General features: G+C 37.3%; 4 protein-coding genes and 3 non-coding genes across 9 annotated transcripts; 3 read left to right on the top strand and 4 right to left on the bottom strand.

Annotated features, from left to right (window-relative positions):
* Positions 1–307: 307 nt before the first annotated feature.
* Positions 308–4,984, top strand: LOC132179833 (ureide permease 1). 2 transcript variants are annotated; one of them, XM_059592619.2, is made up of 9 exons: positions 308–488; positions 593–652; positions 1,272–1,565; positions 2,322–2,460; positions 2,665–2,836; positions 3,566–3,609; positions 3,713–3,813; positions 4,066–4,440; positions 4,535–4,984. In XM_059592619.2, the coding sequence occupies exons 3-9, from the start codon at positions 1,338–1,340 to the stop codon at positions 4,685–4,687; spliced, it is 1,212 nt and encodes a 403-aa protein (XP_059448602.2). In that variant the 5' UTR covers positions 308–488; positions 593–652; positions 1,272–1,337; the 3' UTR covers positions 4,688–4,984. The 2 variants fall into 2 exon arrangements, with proteins under 2 accessions (XP_059448602.2, XP_059448600.2); XM_059592617.2 differs by lacking the exons at positions 308–488; positions 593–652 and adding an exon at positions 810–829.
* A 298-nt stretch (positions 4,985–5,282) lies between these two features.
* On the bottom strand, positions 5,283–11,565 carry RUS3 (root UVB sensitive protein (Protein of unknown function, DUF647)). 2 transcript variants are annotated; one of them, XM_059589213.2, is made up of 15 exons: positions 11,362–11,565; positions 11,234–11,291; positions 11,079–11,138; positions 10,933–10,971; positions 10,777–10,839; positions 10,321–10,377; positions 9,967–10,030; positions 9,068–9,151; positions 8,320–8,402; positions 8,091–8,220; positions 7,634–7,726; positions 7,127–7,265; positions 6,790–6,830; positions 6,520–6,707; positions 5,283–5,912 (listed from the first exon to the last, which is right to left on the bottom strand). In XM_059589213.2, the coding sequence occupies exons 1-15, from the start codon at positions 11,475–11,477 to the stop codon at positions 5,814–5,816; spliced, it is 1,314 nt and encodes a 437-aa protein (XP_059445196.2). In that variant the 5' UTR covers positions 11,478–11,565; the 3' UTR covers positions 5,283–5,813. The 2 variants fall into 2 exon arrangements, with proteins under 2 accessions (XP_059445196.2, XP_059445197.2); XM_059589214.2 differs by lacking the exon at positions 11,234–11,291 and having other exon boundaries at positions 11,362–11,530.
* A 1,021-nt stretch (positions 11,566–12,586) lies between these two features.
* TRNAN-GUU (transfer RNA asparagine (anticodon GUU)) lies at positions 12,587–12,660 on the bottom strand. The gene has a single exon. It is a non-coding gene; the product is annotated as a tRNA-Asn (tRNA).
* A 77-nt stretch (positions 12,661–12,737) lies between these two features.
* TRNAN-GUU (transfer RNA asparagine (anticodon GUU)) lies at positions 12,738–12,811 on the bottom strand. Its single transcript has one exon. It is a non-coding gene; the product is annotated as a tRNA-Asn (tRNA).
* Positions 12,812–12,881: 70 nt separating this feature from the next.
* TRNAN-GUU (transfer RNA asparagine (anticodon GUU)) lies at positions 12,882–12,955 on the bottom strand. Its single transcript has one exon. It is a non-coding gene; the product is annotated as a tRNA-Asn (tRNA).
* Positions 12,956–13,049: 94 nt separating this feature from the next.
* LOC132177510 (Pentatricopeptide repeat (PPR) superfamily protein) lies at positions 13,050–15,838 on the top strand. Its single transcript, XM_059589866.2, has 2 exons — positions 13,050–15,429; positions 15,555–15,838. The coding sequence occupies exon 1, from the start codon at positions 13,075–13,077 to the stop codon at positions 15,028–15,030; it is 1,956 nt and encodes a 651-aa protein (XP_059445849.2). The 5' UTR covers positions 13,050–13,074; the 3' UTR covers positions 15,031–15,429; positions 15,555–15,838.
* A 100-nt stretch (positions 15,839–15,938) lies between these two features.
* On the top strand, positions 15,939–18,018 carry LOC132177511 (wall-associated receptor kinase-like 22). Its single transcript, XM_059589867.2, has 3 exons — positions 15,939–17,154; positions 17,259–17,315; positions 17,702–18,018. Exons 1-3 carry the CDS (start codon positions 16,278–16,280, stop codon positions 17,743–17,745), a joined length of 978 nt encoding a protein of 325 aa, XP_059445850.2. The 5' UTR covers positions 15,939–16,277; the 3' UTR covers positions 17,746–18,018.
* Positions 18,019–18,457: the final 439 nt, after the last annotated feature.

Raw genomic sequence — 18,457 nt, 5'->3', positions numbered from 1 at the left:
TAAATATTATTTTTTAAGTATAAAAAAGTAAAAAATATGTATTACTCCCTATGAGGCTGGATTCTTGGAACACCCTCCCTTGTCATAATCAAACATCGCGTGCGTTGTTTACCAAAGACCATTACAGTGATAAAAAATTAAAATACAAGAGAGAGCTTAATTATTTTCACTAGCATTTATCATTTGTCATTTTGTCAAGACATTTTTGTGCAACATTGTCAACCGGTGACATCAACTTGTTTGACTCACTAACTCAATCATATAGAATAGAACGCTATTAATGACTTTGTGGAGGGCACGTGGAAAAGCCATAGACGCAATTGCTTTGCATCCCATGGAATCCGCGTCCCAAGATTCCAACTAAGCCAGATCTTTCGAAATTTTGATTCTTTTAACTGCTGTTCATCAACATCGTATCTTAACTTCCTTCTCTATATAGCCTCTTCATCCTGTCTGTCTTTCTCTATATCTGCCAGTTTTTGCATTGGGTAAAGTACACATTTCTTGTTCCTACTGTTAAGGGAATCTTTTGCAGATTTCTAACTTTTGACGAAGAATCTAAGGTTTGTAATTGTGACTGTGATGTGTGTAGGGGTCTCCGTGGCCTACTTTGGTGTCCCAGGTTGTGGGTTTTGAAAGAGTACTTTGATTGGTAGGTGAACTTCTCTCCATCTCTCATTGCCATTTTTTAGTTACATATGAGTTAGACTGTTAGAGACACTTATGATAATTTTTCGTCTCTTATTTGCTTGAATTGGTGAGTGGTGGAGGGAAAGGGCAGTTGGGTTTCTGCGTTTTTAATCTAAGAATTAGATTTTGCTCTGAAATGGTATGACTTCTGTATACTCTCAGTTTTTCACCACTATTACTAATAATTTGCCTATTATTCTCTTCAATATGCTCTCTGAGTTGCAGATTTTTACTCGCTTCTTTGTTGGGGGATTTTGTTTTGGTTTTCTTCTTTTCTTAAACATGAGGAGCAGCATCCAGCAGTCAAATCTTCTGAATAGTGACCTCTTCTCCCCACTTTTCCTCTGTGCTTTAAGTTGGTTAGAGTGATGTGTATGGTCTTTAGAGAATCATTCAAAGTTTTGATAGTTAACGGTTTTGTTCTTCTCTTTATAGAGGATCCTTGCATTTCAAATTTTCTCAGCTAGCAATTTCTAATCATGTTTCATGGGTCTGGAACCATTCCAAGGCCTAATATTGCATTAATATGTATGTGGAAGGCCAGATAAAAGAGAGTAATTCATTTTGCATTTCTCCTGCAGGATTTTTCTGGTATACCTTCCTTGGTTACTCTATCAACTGAGAGGGTTATATATAAGGGGTTGAAAATGTATTTGGTAGAGAGCAAAGGAGGTGCCATTTTATGTATGCTGCTTGCCTTGTTATTCTTGGGCACATGGCCTGCTGTCATGACTCTCCTAGAAAGGCGGGGCCGTCTTCCTCAACATACTTACCTTGACTATTCGATCACAAATCTCTTGGCTGCTGTCATTATTGCCTTAACTTTTGGGGAGATAGGCAGTAAAGTGCCCAATTTTTTTACTCAACTTGCTCAGGTGAGTTCCCTATGTATATTGAAAGGTGGTGTTCTTACTGTTGTAGAGATGAAGAAGTTTTACATATGTGGTGAATACATGAAGTTGATGTATTTCTAGTATTTGGAAAAGGAGTCCTCACCAGAGATGAAATTGGAAAAGGACAATTAATTCTAATGAAAATCTAAGCATGGATCAGTAGGTACATTCTTCAATGCAAAGTGAAACAATATGGCAGACTTTCTACTATTTAGGCAAGGTTGACTCAACCCTAGTTTTCGGAGGATGTTATTGGATTGTGAAAATCCTTCTATTCTTGACTTTCTACTATTTAGGCAATTAAATCTTGCCAGTCTGATTTCTGTGCATGTTTAGTTATCAGCTCTATGACACCATTTAAATATATGTGTGATTCTGTGAATGCTGGGATGTAATGAGGAGATGATCTTTGGACATGAGAATGCCTTTGAAGTTCTTGAAGGGTGCTGAATGAAATGTCATTTGGCTGTGTTCAGTTTTGTTGCTTGGGAACAATGTCATGTTTGCTTAAAGGGCTCAACCTAGAGTGTAGGTGGTTCATTTTGAGTAAATTAGTGCCCTATCCCATTTAAGTCCTAATTGTGTACCATTACTAATCTTAATTGTGTAGTATTTCAAGTACAAGTAGTTTTGAATGTTCTAAGATGATCGATACTGCGTACTTGGCCATGAATCTTGTTTCAATGCCATTGTATCAGTTACAACTGATTCATGATTCTGCTAGGATGCTTGGTGCAGGATAATTGGCCCTCTGTTTTGTTTGCTATGGCTGGTGGAGTGGTGCTCAGCATTGGTAATCTATCTACACAGTATGCTTGGGCTTTTGTTGGTTTGTCAGTGACAGAAGTGCTCACTTCAAGCATAACTGTTGTTATAGGTCTCTCTCTCTCTCTCTCTCTCTCTCTCTCTACACAAACAGGCATGTGAACATGCACGTGTTCACACAAAAAAACAGGCACACACAAGGCCCTATATATGTATGCATGCAGTTCTTTTCGGATATGCATATCGAAGAACCATGAAATAAAAGCTTGGCAAGGTTGTTAGTTTTTCATTATTATCTCTGCTCTAATTGTAACAGGCACAACCATGAACTACTTTTTGGATGACAAAATCAACAAAGCTGAGATTCTTTTCCCTGGGGTTGGTTGCTTCTTGATTGCTGTTTGTCTTGCCTCTGCTGTTCACACATCCAATGCAGCTGATAATAAAGAAAAGCTCAACAGTTTGTCAAGTGATATAGCAGGAACGGAGTATGCCCCTTTCCTTCATAGTTATAAATGGAATTATGCTGATTTGGAATAAAATTTTCTTTTATTGATAATAAGTATGGCCCAATTGATTCGTATATGAGTGGAGGATTCTCTGAATTCATAGGGTATTCTACCAAGTAGATTTCCTCAAATCCCAACCATTGTTTTGAAATTAGATGGTTGAGATTTCTTCATATCAGCATTTGTCACTTTTATAATACGGAAAAATGTGGTCAATATTGAGGTGATAAATGCTTCTCTTCTCCTAGTTGTTTTGGCTCTGGTTTCTTCCCTTGGAAAACACCATCAGAAAAGGAAAATGAAAAAAAATCACTATTGTTTTCTGGGTGTGAATTATTACAATTTTTGCATGATGTGGTATGTTAATGGAGTACTTGCATTAGTTGCATATGGTTGGATAAATGAGAAGTATATGCAAAACCCCATTCATGATAACCAGCAGCAAATAAAAGTATAAAGATCTAAAATTAAAAGAAGTTTCCTTTTGAAAAGTAAGTGAATTTTTTAAGGAGTGTTTTCTTTTCTGGAAATGAAATGCAGCTGTGATTTTCTTTCTTAATGCTTACCTTGATGGTTCCTTTAAATGAGTTTGTTAGGATTAGGTCGTGTTTTAGTAAAATTTCAATTGCATCAGGGATTCTTTTCTTTCTTCTTATGCAATATTTATCATATAACACTGATGCTTCTGCAAACCAAATCTTTTGACAGGGCTATGGGTGTTTCCAAGTTTAAAGAAACAACTACAAAAGATGGTAAGGAACTCTTTAGAATTTTAGTTTCCTATCTTTGGGCACCTTTCTTTTTATCAAAACTTGTAATTTTGCCTTTTTCTTACAATCTTGGACTGTCAAATAGTTGGAGCGACGGATCTTGAAAATGTAAGTGGTTCTGTAGAGAAGGCCAAATTTGGGACTGCAGGTTTCCTCATAGAACTTGAAAACAGAAGAGCAATTAAGGTTGGTGGTTTTGATTCATTAAGGATAGCATTAATCTACACTTATAGTAAACTCATTTATACATCTCCCACATGCAAATAACCAATATGGAGCAATTATACATGAGGTTATGAGCTGATAACTGCACAGAATCTCTTTACTAATCGAGTGGCCCACTTCTTTGGAATGAATTGCTCACCACTATGTTTATATGGAAAAATATATCTATGGATTTAGCGGTGCTTACAGTAGAGGGTACGATTCTGATTGCAGGTTTTTGGGAAGAACACTTTCATTGGTTTGGCCATAAGTTTCTTTGCTGGTCTCTGCTTCTCTCTTTTCTCTCCAGCATTCAATTTGGCAACAAATGATCAATGGCACACCTTAAAGGAAGGGGTTCCTCACTTGTCTGTCTATACTGCATTTTTCTACTTCTCAGTCTCTTGTTTTGTCATCGCCATCATTCTAAACATCACCTTCCTTTACTACCCTGTACTAAATTTACCCAGATCATCTCTCAGGGCTTACCTGAGAGACTGGGACGGCCGAGGCTGGGCCCTTTTGGCCGGGATCTTGTGTGGGTTTGGGAATGGTCTTCAATTTATGGGAGGTCAAGCTGCAGGATATGCAGCAGCAGATGCTGTTCAGGTTAGTTCTATTACATATGCAACTTAGCATGTGCATACATAATGTGTCCATACAATGATGGTACTGATAATTCCTTTCTTTGGGGTGATATCAGGCACTTCCACTTGTGAGCACCTTCTGGGGCATAGTTCTCTTTGGAGAGTATCGGAGATCATCTAGAAGAACATATGCATTGCTCATCAGCATGTTGTTTATGTTTATTGTAGCTGTTGCAGTTCTTATGGCATCATCAGGGCACCGAAAATAAGTATGCAGCTGAAAAGGTTCTGGAAATTGCACAATGATATATATATATACATAAAAAAAAATAGATAATAAAATTGTCAAGAACAGGCATACACACACTGCTGCTTTGTTGATTGGTTGAGATGCAAAATAGGCATGTCAAGAGTAAAGGCCATTCCTTATATTCGAGTGCAGAATTGTCATTAGTCATTGGTAAAAGAGGGGTGGTTGATATAAATTAAATTCTTAAATGGATCTCTGTCAGCATGCAGTGGTTGATATAGGGACAGCCAATAAATGTATTTGGAATCTTTACTTCTATGTCCTTTATAAATTTCTTTCAAGTATGTGAATTCCATAATGTTCACAGTAATACGATGACATGCATTATACATATTTTTTCTTCTTTAAATCACTTTAACTTCCATGCTCTACCTAGCAAACGTCATTCCAAAAAAGCTTCAAGCCACTCTAGCTTTGCCAAGATGGAGTCTTGTGTGTTATACAACTTATACTCGTAAATAGCAATAGATTGGGAAATAGAATAAAAAAGGCAATATTTTGAGAGAAAAAAAATTCGACAAACAGCATTATTATTTTTTATATAAACTAGAGTATCAAGTATTGATTCAAAGATCTGTCCTCAACCCAAGTGCGACCAAAAAATTACACATTTGTCCAATATTTTGCTATGAATAATATAGGAGGATATCTTAATTTACTGACACACAAAAATGTCCAAAAGCATAATCAAGGCTATTTTTTATGTCCAAATAATTTGACTAAAATAAACTCAAGCAGATTGCTAATTTGATGCACTCATTCGCACCATCCAAGGCATGGATGAACAGACAAAGTTGGGATCTTGCAAGTTGAGCTTAGCATTAGAGTTGTTGAAACCTTAAGTCTTCAAAAAATGGTGAGAAAATAAGTATCCATGTTGCTGCGAAAAATAATGTATTGGTGGCGGCTGGAGGCACCGGTTAGATCTTCATCCTCCCAAAATCGCAATGCACCCATGAATAACAGAGTTGTCTGTGTTCCTCTGTCAAGATTGTCTGTCATCCCCACTGATCAAACAAGATCCCACCAATGGCGCCAATGTCACCTCTTATAACCGATGTTTTATGTGACTGACAAAAAATTGCCTAGTCAATCTTTGAATCTAAAGGCCCACAGATCCAGTTGGCCTTCCAAATGATAGAATGTGATAGAAGCCGTTCTGTTTTCCAACCTGAGGACCTTAGCTGCAAAAAAATGAAAATCCATATATACACAACAAGCTGTGCTTCTGAATTGACAGCAAAATATTAATATGTTTTCATGAGTGAACATTTTTTTTTTTGTAGCCACACCAATATACGGAGAGGCACAGCACTTTTCCAATAAATAATAGATATCAGGCATGCTTTACAGCTCTACAGCATTTGGAGAATCCAACCCTTGATCTTGATGCAACAGCACCAGGGTGGGACCCAACAGACATGCCAAGATCAAGGATTACTGGATATCCAGCCACTGGTGGAGATAGATTTCTACCATTGTGAAAAAGGATAGTATTTTAGGTAATGCACGACCTAGGGAAAAGTACCAGTTACATTTACACTATCAGCTCAAAAAGAGTCAATTTAGAACTTCTCTAGAATCATTTATAAAGCCAATTTCACTTAGTAAATATTGTGGGACTTAACACCCAAAAGTGTCTTTATAAACCACCAATTCTATGTGGACTACTCGTCTTCCCAATATGGGACTAGAGTATTTCACAAATGGGCATAATGCATGATGCTATTTGGTAATGGGAGATGAAAATATGCAACTTGTTAAGGTAAAGGGAAAACACTAAAGATGTACCTTTTGAATAAAAACTCCATAATGTTTATCCATCCATGATTGGCTCTCCAAATGCACAGACTTGCTTTTTTCCGTAAGACTTGCCATAACAAGTGCATGAAAAAATGACTGCAAGGCATCTGCAGCTGTCGAGTCTTTATGCAAAATAGCACTGACGATACCCTTCTTCTCCACTAGCAAGTACTTTGCTGTGAAGACCAAAAGAACAACTAATGAGCTAGAGATTTAGTAGATAATTCATTTGCTGGAAAGTACTAAGTAGAGCTCAACCTTTCTTATAATGAGATCCAGCAGAATGCAACAGATCCATCCTGTTCAACAATATTGCCCAACTTGTCAATTTTGTGCATTATTATGAAATTAATTAAGAGCAATGAGGTTAAAGGAGCCCGCTCAAAGCTGTTTCTGTTATAAGTATATTGAGAGTCAAGCCATGGTCTTGAATGGCAAAATGCTTCGAGATATAAAAAGCAGCGATCCAATGATTGAGGTGCCTTCCCACAAAAGTTGTTGCAGGAGCACCAGCAGAACATCACTGCTCTTTAAACAACAAATAGTCCTAGATGGAAGATGAACCCCAACGTCTAAATGAATTTTAAAAACTCACAGTTCCAGGTGATTAAATGAAGACACCCTCGCACCAAAGTGTACTTGCATGTGCATTTGTTTAGCACTCTTTGAGATCCATGAAGTGGTCCACATTGGTAGCACATGCTCCATCCTAGAGACTTTTTCAGGTGAAAGAACTGGAGAAAGAATTCAGATGTAAGCGCCAAGTCTCATTAAAACATAAAACGGAGGCTAAGAAACTTAAATCAAGCCTCAAAAAAAAAAAAAAATTTAGTACTCATGTAATATAGAATGTGGATTGTGTCAACAAACAAGACCAGAACAAAATCAACAGAGCCAGCTTGAATCTGTTGATTGTATCAGTTGAAAATTTGATTCTAAAAGACATGGAATGGTAAGAACTTTGACCGTGTACAGTGGCCAAACAATTGCTGGTTATCGAGAAACTTCAATTTAGGAACTCAATTCAACAATAAGTTGAAAAAGCAGAAGAAAGGAAGAACAAACTTAGTTGGCCCTAGGCAAACAACCAACAAAGGACTACCTTGGCCATTTTTCATGAAATGCTCCAAAAGAATTGAGCTCCTCTCAGCATTTAATGAATTCAATGCAAGGCACCTGACAGCCTTGTAGTTTGCTGCCAAAAAAGAATAGTATTGTTGAACAAGGCTTTAGTATAAATCCACACACAGACAGATTTAAAATTAAATAATGTAATTTCACAAAACTAAGATAGAACATATAATTAACTCCACACAGGCTCAACCCACAGATTTAAATGTCATAAGGGCTCCTGGAAGGTGCGAATAATGACATGGTTTTTAAAATCACTATTGGATTTGTGATAGATCACTATTGGATTTTGATCCAATAGTGATTTTAAAAGTCACATTATTTTTTGAGTGACACAATGTGGACATTTAGCATTACTCAGAAGGTGCATGACAGGTGCCATGGTCAAAGAGAAGTTTCCATGTCAGCAATTATGTAGAAGAACCTACCATACATGTGGAACAGGGTGAGAGACAGAAAAGAAAACCAAATAGCTAGTGCATGCCCCATTGTAATGCGAGCAAGAACCATTCCCAAAGCCATGCCAATCATTGTTGCCACTGTCTCTTGACTTCCTTCCTATCAGCATCATATAAAAGCAAGTCAACAGTCAATGCTAGCTAGTTGAATATAAGTTTCCATGGTTCTCATCCACTAGTAGAAAAGCAGCAGCAGTACCTTGGCAGATATATCTGCAGCATTACTCTGAAGGGCAAAATGCTGTGTCAAAGCAGCTCTAGTTGCTCCACTTGCAACACCAGCTAATTAGGAACACCATTTAGAAAAAAGAGATGGAGTCACAAAAAAAAAAAGAAAGAAAAAGATTATGACCACAGCTTCCTTTCAACCTCTTTTTCCTTTTATTTTATTTGACGAAAACATTTTAAAAAGGATATAAAGGTATAAATATTATGAGAAATGCTATGGATACCAAATTTTTTAACAAGAGAGGCTTACTAAACTGATGTGTATCTCATTCATTCGAGAGAAACAAAATAATTAATTAAGAGAAATGTAATGAGTACCCATGAATGAGCTCCATATCATTTTGGTACCATTTTCTTGGTAAAAGATTTGATACCCCTAGTATTTCTCAAATATTATTCGTAAAATCAATTCCTGTGTACTAGACTGTCACCTTTTGGCAATAAAATTTCTATTACTTATGAAAAAATCATTGTAAAAATGGAAAAGTATTACAGAGATTCAAACAAATGTAAGCCAGTTGGCAGCTTTAGTAGTGAAAATGATGTCGACATCAAAACTGACATCAATGTATATAAATTCAGCAGTACAAGGCAGAAAGAACAGGTGTAATTTTTTTAAATCACACAGTTGGGAAAACAAAAATAAACAGTTGACTAGAAGCTGTCAGTAGATCTTAGTAGTTCTTCAAATTGTTCGATTAGAGAAAACAGGTACTTACTGAATGATCGTGATAGACTCCCCAGGCAAACTACAAGCACGAAAGCCGAAGGAAACAAGGGGGAAACGAGGTCCATCAACATTCCTGAAACCAGTATAACAGCCTTTCTGGTCATTTAATTTTAAAGGCATAAATAAATATCAAAGTTCAAAACCATAACCAACTATGTAGCAATCAGATATAACTAAAACTAGTTTTCAAGTGAAAGGGGAATATAGGACACTGGATAAAAATCCTTGTGGTCTCTCATGAATTTGTTGTACAGTACAAGGGCTTCAATTTCTTGAGGAAGAATTTTGGGACAACATTCACCAATTAGAAATATGCAAGTCTATAGCAATTAGACAGCCAATTGGCATGTACTACTTGATAATGTAGCTTATATATATCATTATCAGTATAACAAATATACTAATTTTTTTTTTTTTTTTTTTTTTTTTTTTTAAAAAAAAGACAAAAAAAGTTACCAATTATAGATGGATAATTACACATAAAATGGCCTTCAACATAAATCAGACAGGCAGATACACTATTTACTTCAGGTTGTTCAAATAAACAACGGTTGAAAAGAAATCATAGAAAGCCTATCAAAGTGCTATATGCGCACACAACTTCACGGAAGACATCCTTTTCTTCCTTTTACAGTTTAGAAGCGATAAATCAATGGACCAACCTTTCGTAAAACCATTGAAAGTTAAAATGTTCAGAATTTCAGATCTAAAAGAACGACTGCTGAGGCTAACAGGGAGATTTATCAGCAAGGATATGAATGGGGAGCATGCGGTTGCCTCTCTCTTTATCTCTCATGCGTACACACACACACACACACATACAGGAGGTTTTGAAGATGATGTTAGAGGATTCAAAACTGAAAGGAGATAAAAATGATGAGAACATACCAAGATCATTCATAAGATCTGCAACCAAACGCCACATTTTGGCATTGCTATCCAGGTTTGAGCCCTGAAGAACAGAGGGTCATACAGCAGTATGGTCTTGTGAGGGAATCATGAGGACATTAATTTTAAGTAGGAAGTAAATATTTTTCAACTGTGCATACCCAGATGAGACAGATGCCTATATCAAGTTAGCAAACCTTCTGAACTACATTTACTACCAAACCCATCTTTCTTCATAACAGGTGGATGCAAGTATTTCTTAAGGTAATCCATTTAAACTGCATCCTATAAATATGAACAAAAGTAAACCCTAGATGTTATTTGTAATTACAGTAACAGAACACAATAATTCACCTGGTAGAATGTGAACAAAATGCCTCCAAGCATTCCAGTTAGGTCCCTCAAAAACCACTGCAACAATTTCAATGTTTCAAATTTATAATCAACATATCCCAAATTCAACAACTCGTTAAAATATTAATCAAATGATTAAATTCTCTATTTTCTATCAACTTAAACTTCTGAAATAACTAATGATTTAAAATGATATTAAAGCAGTAGTCCTGAATATAACCTCTGTTTCCGTAATTCACCTTTTATTTCAATTTTTTATTTCACTTGTTAAGGAGATCCTTGAGCCACAAGTGATGGAGAGTATTAGAATATTAATTAAATGATTAAATTCATCATGTCCTCCTAATTTAAGCTTTTGGGGCAATTTGATGATTTTAACAAACTTGGGTTCAGCTGTTATTAACACAACATTACAAATTAAATCAATTTAAACTAATATATCCGCAGTGTGCCTACCTGAAATGTGGCACCAATTACAGTAGCGGATTTCTCACCGACCCCAATTGCACTGAGAAGAGCCTAAAAGTGATTTTTTCACACCCCGTTTCAGTATCCATCAGTAGGCCTTTAATAAGGGATTGAAAACTTACAAATGTGAAACACAGAGCTTACTTGTGTAGAAAGCATGGTCCGAATGTACGTGGAAAGGCCCTAGAGAAAAAAAATTAATCCATGGAAATATAGTTAGCAAAAATTTTCCAATATTTTCTTACTTCGAATACATTAGCGTGTTGAAATTTATGTTGATTTTCTTTTACCTGCAGTAAATCCCAGACTTGAAAAGGTACATAATCTGGAGTCACACTACTAGGAAAGCCCTGCAATTTTTTTTTTTTTGTTAACGAGGATTAACAAAACACACGTTGAATTTGACTTTTGTTTATCACAGAAAAGTGAAAAAAAGGAAGCTTGCCTCGGGTACAAATGCTTGGAGAAGCCGTCTCCAAACATGGGTGAATCGGCCACCAGACCTGAGGATTTTTTTGAGAAAAATAAAATAAAGAAAATCAGAAAAGAAAAGCCTTGAAGTAATGAAAAAACCTTTGGATTCTGAGAGAAGGGGAGGCGGTAATAGTGGCAGTTCTTGAGAGCTTGGTGGAAGAAGAGCCATTCCATTCTTCCAATATGATCTCCGACGAAGATGCCTCCATTGACATCTCTCTCTTCGCCTGATCGATTAGAGAGCGAGGGAGACAGAGAGAGAGAGAGAGAGAGACAGAGCTCAGTTTTGTTTTTGTTTTGGTTTTTTTTACAAGTGGGCAGCTCTGTTCTTTGACCAACTGTCTTGTAAGCTCTCGTGCGGCAAGGGCCGTACTATCAGATTTTCTTGATTTATTTTATTTATTTATTTATCAGAAGGCTAGATCCCAATTGGTTGCATTCCATTAAAATGGAGGAGAATCATTTCAGGATTGAGATCTATTATTACTATTATTTTTTTAAATGATCCTGGGAATGAACAGCTTGTATTGATCTATGTTAGAAATCCATTTAAAAAAAAAAAAAAAATTAATGGCCAAATTATTCATAATATGTTTAGCTATTCTTTGAGACTCACTATTCTCTCACATTTAAAGAAATAATTGATCATCCGACCGATTCCTTAAAGAGTGAAAAGGTGTAGTAAGCTTTATCGTATTGAAAAAAACTTTTCAACGATTTATGAGGATTTAAGGGTGGTGCAATCACCTTTAATGATACGAGAACGGGAGTGGTCGGCTAGCCCAACCCTATGTGAATGGTGGAGTTGGTTAACCACTTCCTCGGTCGCCACCCCTTTGCTTACTTTTATTTTTCTTAGATACTGACTAGATCAAATAACTCTAACGAAAACAATGTACAAGCCAAGTTTCTCAACTTCCATCATAAGATATATTTAGGACAAGAAGTGCTACACTTTTTCTTTTTTTTTTTAGTTGGTTAAGATTTATTATTTTAGAAAACGTGTGACCAACTCATGGGATAGTGACAAATTATTTGAGAACCAACTTTTTTTTTTAAAAAAAAAACATGTCTCATTTTGAATGATTATGCTGTTTTGATTATTTTTCTCTTATTGTTTTTTATTAAGTCTTTAATGGATTCCTTCTCCACCACAATGGTAAAGACAAAAAATAATATTAAGGCCTTAATAAGTTATATATAAAAAATAGTGAAATTTTTATTATATTTGTTAATGTGTTTTGGATGATATTTTATAATTTTTGTTTGATTTTGTAAAGACAATCTTTGTTCACTCAAAAAATAAAAACAAAGTAGTTTGCAACGCTAGAAGGAGGGCTTGAACCTCCGACCTTGTGGTTAACAGCCACACGCTCTAGCCAACTGAGCTATTCCAGCTACTACTTGAAGGCTAGTCTTTCCTTTTATTATTTTAATATTTTAAATAATAAATAAGAAAACCAAAAAATTGGAAACGCTAGAAGGAGGGCTTGAACCTCCGACCTTGTGGTTAACAGCCACACGCTCTAACCAACTGAGCTATTCCAGCTTTTGATTGCAGTGCTTCTTCTATGTTTCAAGACCTTTTTTAAAAAAAGAAAACAAAAAAAATTGAAGAGCGCTAGAAGGAGGGCTTGAACCTCCGACCTTGTGGTTAACAGCCACACGCTCTAGCCAACTGAGCTATTCCAGCTTGTTAGTTGCCAATTTTCTTTTAGCATTATGTAACCTATATTACTCAGTCACACAAGAATGGCAGCAAGCAGAAATAGCCAAGAAGGGAAACATAGAAGATGTGAGGATCAGTGAGCGATGTGGAGGAAAGCACTGTCCTTTCTCCCGCAGAGAGCCTTCTCTTCCGCACCTGAAATCCCAACCCTCTACTCCTTCCTCCAACCTTCCATCTTTGCTCTCAACAAAACCCCGCCACCACCATCACCACCCTCCCAGAATCCGCCCCCACAAGCTTTAACCGCAGACCACATAGCCACCCTAGAAACCACCCTCTACCAGTCAATCATCACCGCAAGCACTGATGAGGCATGGAAGTCCTTCAAGACCCTCACCGGAAACTCTGCCTTCCCTAGTAAGTCCCTCACCAACTCTCTCATCGCCCACTTGTCCTCACTCAATGACATTCATAATCTCAAAAGGGCTTTTGCCTCGGCGGTTTATCTTATAGAGAAGAACCCTAAGTTATTGGACTTTGAAACCGTGGGAAAACTGTTGGATTCTATGAGATGTTCCAACACTGCTGCCCCTGCTTTTGCTTTGATCAAGTGTATGTTCAAGAATAGGTTTTTTGTGCCCTTTGGAGTGTGGGGAGATGTGCTTGTTGAAATCAGCAGGAAAAATGGTAGCTTTGTTGGGTTTTTGCGGGTTTTCGAAGAGAGTTGTAGGATTGCTTTGGATGAGAAGTTGGATTTTATGAAACCTGACCTGGCCGCTTGTAATGCGGCATTGCTGGGTTGTTGTCGTGAGCTTGAATCGGCGAGTGATGCCGAGAAAGTTGTTGAAACAATGTCGGTTTTGGGTATTAGGCCGGATGAGTCGAGTTTTGGCTCTCTTGCTTATTTGTATGCACTTAAGGGGCTTGAAGAGAAGATAATTGGGTTGGAAGGTTTGATGGGTGGGTTTGGTTTTTCGAACAAAAGCGTCTTTTTCAACAATTTGGTTAGAGGGTATGTTAAATCAGGCAATTTAGAATCTGTTTCAGCAACTGTTCTGCGTAGTTTGAGGGTAGGTTGCAAAGATACAAATTTTGGTGAAGAAACTTACTGTGAAGTGGTTAAGGGATTTCTTGACAATGGGAGTTTCAAGGGTTTGGCGTCTTTGATCACTGAAGCTCAAAAGTTAGAGCCTTCAACGGTTGTGGTTGATAGATCTGTTGGCTATGGTATTGTTAATGCTTGTGTTAACCTTGGATTATCGGATAAGGCACACAGCATTCTTGAGGAAATGGATGTTCAGGGAGGGTCTGTTGGGCTCGGGGTCTATGTGCCGATCTTGAAGGCTTACTGCAAAGAGCATCGAACAGCTCAAGCTACTCAGTTGGTCATGGAAATTAGCAATTCAGGCCTTCAGTTGGATGTAGAGACCTATGATGCATTGATAGATGCATCGATGTCAAGCCAAGATTTTCAATCAGCCTTTTCGTTGTTTAGGGATATGAGAGAAGCAAGAGTACCTGACCTTAAGGGGAGTTACTTAACTATAATGACTGGCTTAATGGAGAATCATCGGCCCGAGTTGATGGCAGCCTTCTTAGATGAGGTTGTTGAGGATCCTAGAATTGAAATGGGAACCCACGACTGGAATTCAATTATTCATGCTTTTTGTAAAGCGGGTCGATTAGAAGATGCAAGGAGGACTTTGAGAAGGATGACATTCTTGCAGTTTGAGCCAAATGACCAGACATATTTGTCCCTAATTAACGGGTATGTGACTGCAGAGAAATATTTCAGTGTTTTGATGCTCTGGAATGAGGTTAAACGAAAAGTTCCAACTGATGGGCAGAAGGGGGTCAGATTTAATCACAACTTGGTTGATGCATTCCTTTATGCTTTGGTTAAGGGAGGTTTCTTTGATGTAGTGATGCAAGTAGTGGAGAAAAGTCAGGAGATGAAGATCTTTGTGGATAAGTGGAGATACAAGCAAGCATTTATGGAGACCCATAAAAAGCTCAAAGTGTCAAAATTGAGGAAGAGGAACTTTAGAAAAATGGAAGCACTTATTGCTTTTAAGAATTGGGCTGGTCTGAATGCTTGAACTTCAACAGTGCCAATTGGTTATGTTGTCCATTTGAGCTTCTACTGACAGCTCGTTCTGCTTAGCAACCAATTTTCTGTGGAATTTTGGGCAAGGAACTCGAAAAGTGGCTCGCTTCCAAAAACTGGGTTTGTTTACCATGCAACAGAAACTCCTGATGCTTACATTGTTGACAAAGGCTTCTGCTGACAATGCAGAGAGAAGTGTCTGCTTGGATTTTCAAATTGTAAATGAAAGAGGGGACCTAAGGAAAATGAAAGTTCTCTAAGGCCTCTGCTTGTGATACAAAGTTCAGAGGCTACCTCCGCAGCACAAGTGTGAATTTTTCGATTGTCTCTGTTAACAAAGGCTGAATTTCATAAGTTAAATAAAGTGACTTGGCCTGGCAGTTTAAACCAGGTTCTTTCTTTGAATTATAATTTATTTTTATAATTTGTTTTTGGAGCAATTTGTGGAATTTTATTTGTTAGTGGAGGGAATCAGTTGGAAAATTGACTTAATGCTGGATTTTCGTCTTTATTCAGTTGGGAGATCTCTCCAGCTGCTCAGCTTCAATGGGAATGCAGAACAACTCCGAAAACATGTTATGCCAGGAACCACTACAGGAAAACTGCTTCAGTTTTCCATTTTACTACTTTTTGATGTTTTACTTATTTGGACTGGTCTGGAACTTCACTGGTTTTTTGCCTAGCACTAGCAGAAATTAGAACCCAGGTTTTCTGGTTGTAAGCAGCTGGATGGGTAGCATAATTTTCATTCTTGGTTTGATTATTGAAGCGAGATCAATAAAGGGCTAATTTTAACCTCATTACATTGTAGCTTGCCATGTATGTGGATGTGTTGGCATTCGAATTCTTAAAAAATGAATGATCTTTTTCTGTTGCTTGGGTGCTCCTAGATCCTTTTCATTTTTCAAGCTTTTCAGCTTTTTGACTGCTAGACAGCATCTACAGTCTGTGCCTGCGGGGTTTAGACACCACTATGTGGCAAAAGTCTGAACATAAATGCCATCATATCACCCGTAGAGCCCACTATTTGATATTGATTTCCTCTTTAGTCCTTTCTGTAGATGAAAATGCATGTTGCTTTGTAGCTATAAACCACAATATAGATAGGCACAACTTTTTAGGAAGAAAAAATAGAGAAAAAGACAACGTTGAAAATGATCATCTCCACCGAAAAGAACAGTCTCTAGTCCCTCCCCCGATTCTTTTTCATATATCAAATACAAAAGTTAAACCCTTGAAATGCTTTGCTTCATATTTCATGCTCATGAATCTTTAACCGTTTCAAAACCTTCACCAATGTCACTCGCCCCCAGTGCATGGCTCTTCATCAACATCCTGCTCTTGCTCTTGCGCTCCTTTATTCACACTGTCTATGCAACTTCCCACACCATCCCAATTAATGGTACATGTGATGATAAATGTGGCACTGTCCCCATAAAGTTCCCATTCGGCACCGGATTTGGATGCGGGCATCCCGACTTTGCAAGATACATAAAATGCAGCTCCGGGACACTCCAATTCTCCACCGGCACCGGCATTTACACGATTTCCTCAATCGACTACTCGAGCAGCACCATAATTGTTGCAGACCCCCTCATGTCAACCTGTTCTTCAATGCAAAACTCTGGAAGCTTCAGCTTAGACAGGACCAGTCCATTCACTATAACAGCAGATGATATCTTTGTTCTGCTTGGGTGCTCGACAACGTCTCCTGTGTTTGATCTTGATGAAGATCTGTGTGATACTGGCTCAGGTTCTCGTATTTGTAGAGGGCTGTATTCTTGCAAGGGAGTGACAGGCATTGGGTTGCCTCAAAATGCACCCAGTTCCACATGTTGTGTCTATGACTCCCCAGTTGGCCTTGGTTCAGGCTATGCATTGGACCTTCCCAAGCTCCAGTGCTCATCATATACATCGATCTACGGGTTCGGGGATGAGGGGGATCCGATGAAGTGGAAATTCGGAATTTCTTTGCAGTATAACAATTCCTACTACACGGATACATGCAAGGACTGTGAAGCTAGTGGCGGTTTGTGCGGCTTTGCTGGTTTGGATCAGTCATTTGCTTGTATTTGTAGAAATGGAGTAAACACCAGCAACAATTGCCTTGGACGAGGTTAGTTAGTTCCTATCTTATGCTCATTTTGTCAGGAACCATGTGAGATTTTTTTTACTTTATGTCTGAATCTAAACTTTGATATGTGGTTTTGATATGATTAGGGTATGCTTGGAGCGGGACACAGGGACTAAAATTTCAAAAGAAGATGATTCTTGGAGGTACATAAATGGCACTGCCTTTTTCTCTCTCTCTACTTTATGTTCACCACCTTCACACCAAAAGTCATCTTTTGCTCAAGAATTTTTAGGCAGGGTGGTGCTTTTCAGTGTCCTTTTTCTTTTGCAACTGTTGATCATCTACTTTATAGATGTTACTGTGCTGCAATTATAAACTGGACTCCTAGGACATTTGGGTATCATTCAAATCGATCAAAATAATTTTATTCATTTTTTCATAATTTTCTTATGCCTTGTTTGGTGGGTGACAAACATAAGAAAACTTATATTTAAAATTTGCTGACAGTTACATAGTTTGCTGATCTTTTATGGGCTAAACAACTGTGATATGATATGATTCTTTTTCCTTTTTTCTTCTTTTTCAATAGGACTTTGGCTCTCCTGGATGTTGCTATGCCTTTGGAGGTTATAGGCCGGATGCCTCAAAAGTCAAAAAACTTTTGGGGATGCAAAATGCCAATGAAGGGTTTACTGGAAAAGCTTCCCTCGCACTTTCTTGGTGAAAGCAGCGGCACTGTCTTTCCTATGGGTTTCATGTAATTCTCAAGAAGTTGTTGGCAGCTGTAAGCCTGTAACCATTTTCTATTCGTTTGTTTCCTCTTTCCTGAGCAATGCTAATGGTGACTCACATGCTCTTTTTGATTGCAAAAGATGGAGGAAAAGTAAAAGATAAACCGTATTTCGTTCATTATCATCTGGCTTATGAAATTCAGAACATGCTCTCGATTATGTTTGAAAATTCGTATGATGTTTATTGTAAATCTGAATTGTTTTCATTTATCTATTATTAGATTACTCTATAACTTCTAATCATATAAAAATGACAATATAAGCTTATGAAATTCAATACTATGTTTTTAGAAACAACAAATAAAAAGGAAGTAAATATTTGCAAAATTTGTCGGGCAGTCTTATTTTCACACCATTAATGTTTTTTTTTTTTTTTTTTTTTTTTCACGTCATCCTCTCTCGTAATTTGGGATCATCTCTATAGGAATAAATGGTCTAAAAATATCTTTATTATCAAAAATATTATTTCTGTAATTTCTTTTGTTATATTTCTAAAATACGTAATAGTTTTCTAGTGTGATATATTTTTTTTTTTTTTCAAATTAACCTAAATA

Source organism: Corylus avellana, chromosome 4 (assembly GCF_965113065.1).
Source record: "Corylus avellana chromosome 4, dhCorAvel1.hap1.2, whole genome shotgun sequence".
Classification (NCBI taxonomy): Eukaryota; Viridiplantae; Streptophyta; class Magnoliopsida; order Fagales; family Betulaceae; genus Corylus; species Corylus avellana.
This window is presented reverse-complemented; position numbering and strand designations above follow the sequence as displayed.

What these genes read in the sequence shown, in the direction of transcription:
- RUS3 (XM_059589213.2), bottom strand. Translation starts at nt 11,477, where the DNA reads ATGTCAATGGAGGCATCTTCGTCGGAGATCATATTGGAAGAATGGAAT. An exon ending in AAGTCTGGGATTTACTGCAG is followed by an intron (nt 10,972 to 11,078) that starts GTAAAAGAAAAT and finishes TTTTTTCTCTAG; the next exon opens with GGCCTTTCCACGTACATTCG. An exon ending in GGACCATGCTTTCTACACAA is followed by an intron (nt 10,840 to 10,932) that starts GTAAGCTCTGTG and finishes AATCACTTTTAG; the next exon opens with GCTCTTCTCAGTGCAATTGG.
- LOC132177511 (XM_059589867.2), top strand. Translation starts at nt 16,278, where the DNA reads ATGCTTTGCTTCATATTTCATGCTCATGAATCTTTAACCGTTTCAAAA. An exon ending in CAACAATTGCCTTGGACGAG is followed by an intron (nt 17,155 to 17,258) that starts GTTAGTTAGTTC and finishes TGATATGATTAG; the next exon opens with GGTATGCTTGGAGCGGGACA. An exon ending in AAAGAAGATGATTCTTGGAG is followed by an intron (nt 17,316 to 17,701) that starts GTACATAAATGG and finishes CTTTTTCAATAG; the next exon opens with GACTTTGGCTCTCCTGGATG.
- LOC132177510 (XM_059589866.2), top strand. Translation starts at nt 13,075, where the DNA reads ATGTGGAGGAAAGCACTGTCCTTTCTCCCGCAGAGAGCCTTCTCTTCC.
- LOC132179833 (XM_059592617.2), top strand. An exon ending in TTTTTACTCAACTTGCTCAG is followed by an intron (nt 1,566 to 2,321) that starts GTGAGTTCCCTA and finishes TGCTTGGTGCAG; the next exon opens with GATAATTGGCCCTCTGTTTT. An exon ending in AAGCATAACTGTTGTTATAG is followed by an intron (nt 2,461 to 2,664) that starts GTCTCTCTCTCT and finishes TAATTGTAACAG; the next exon opens with GCACAACCATGAACTACTTT.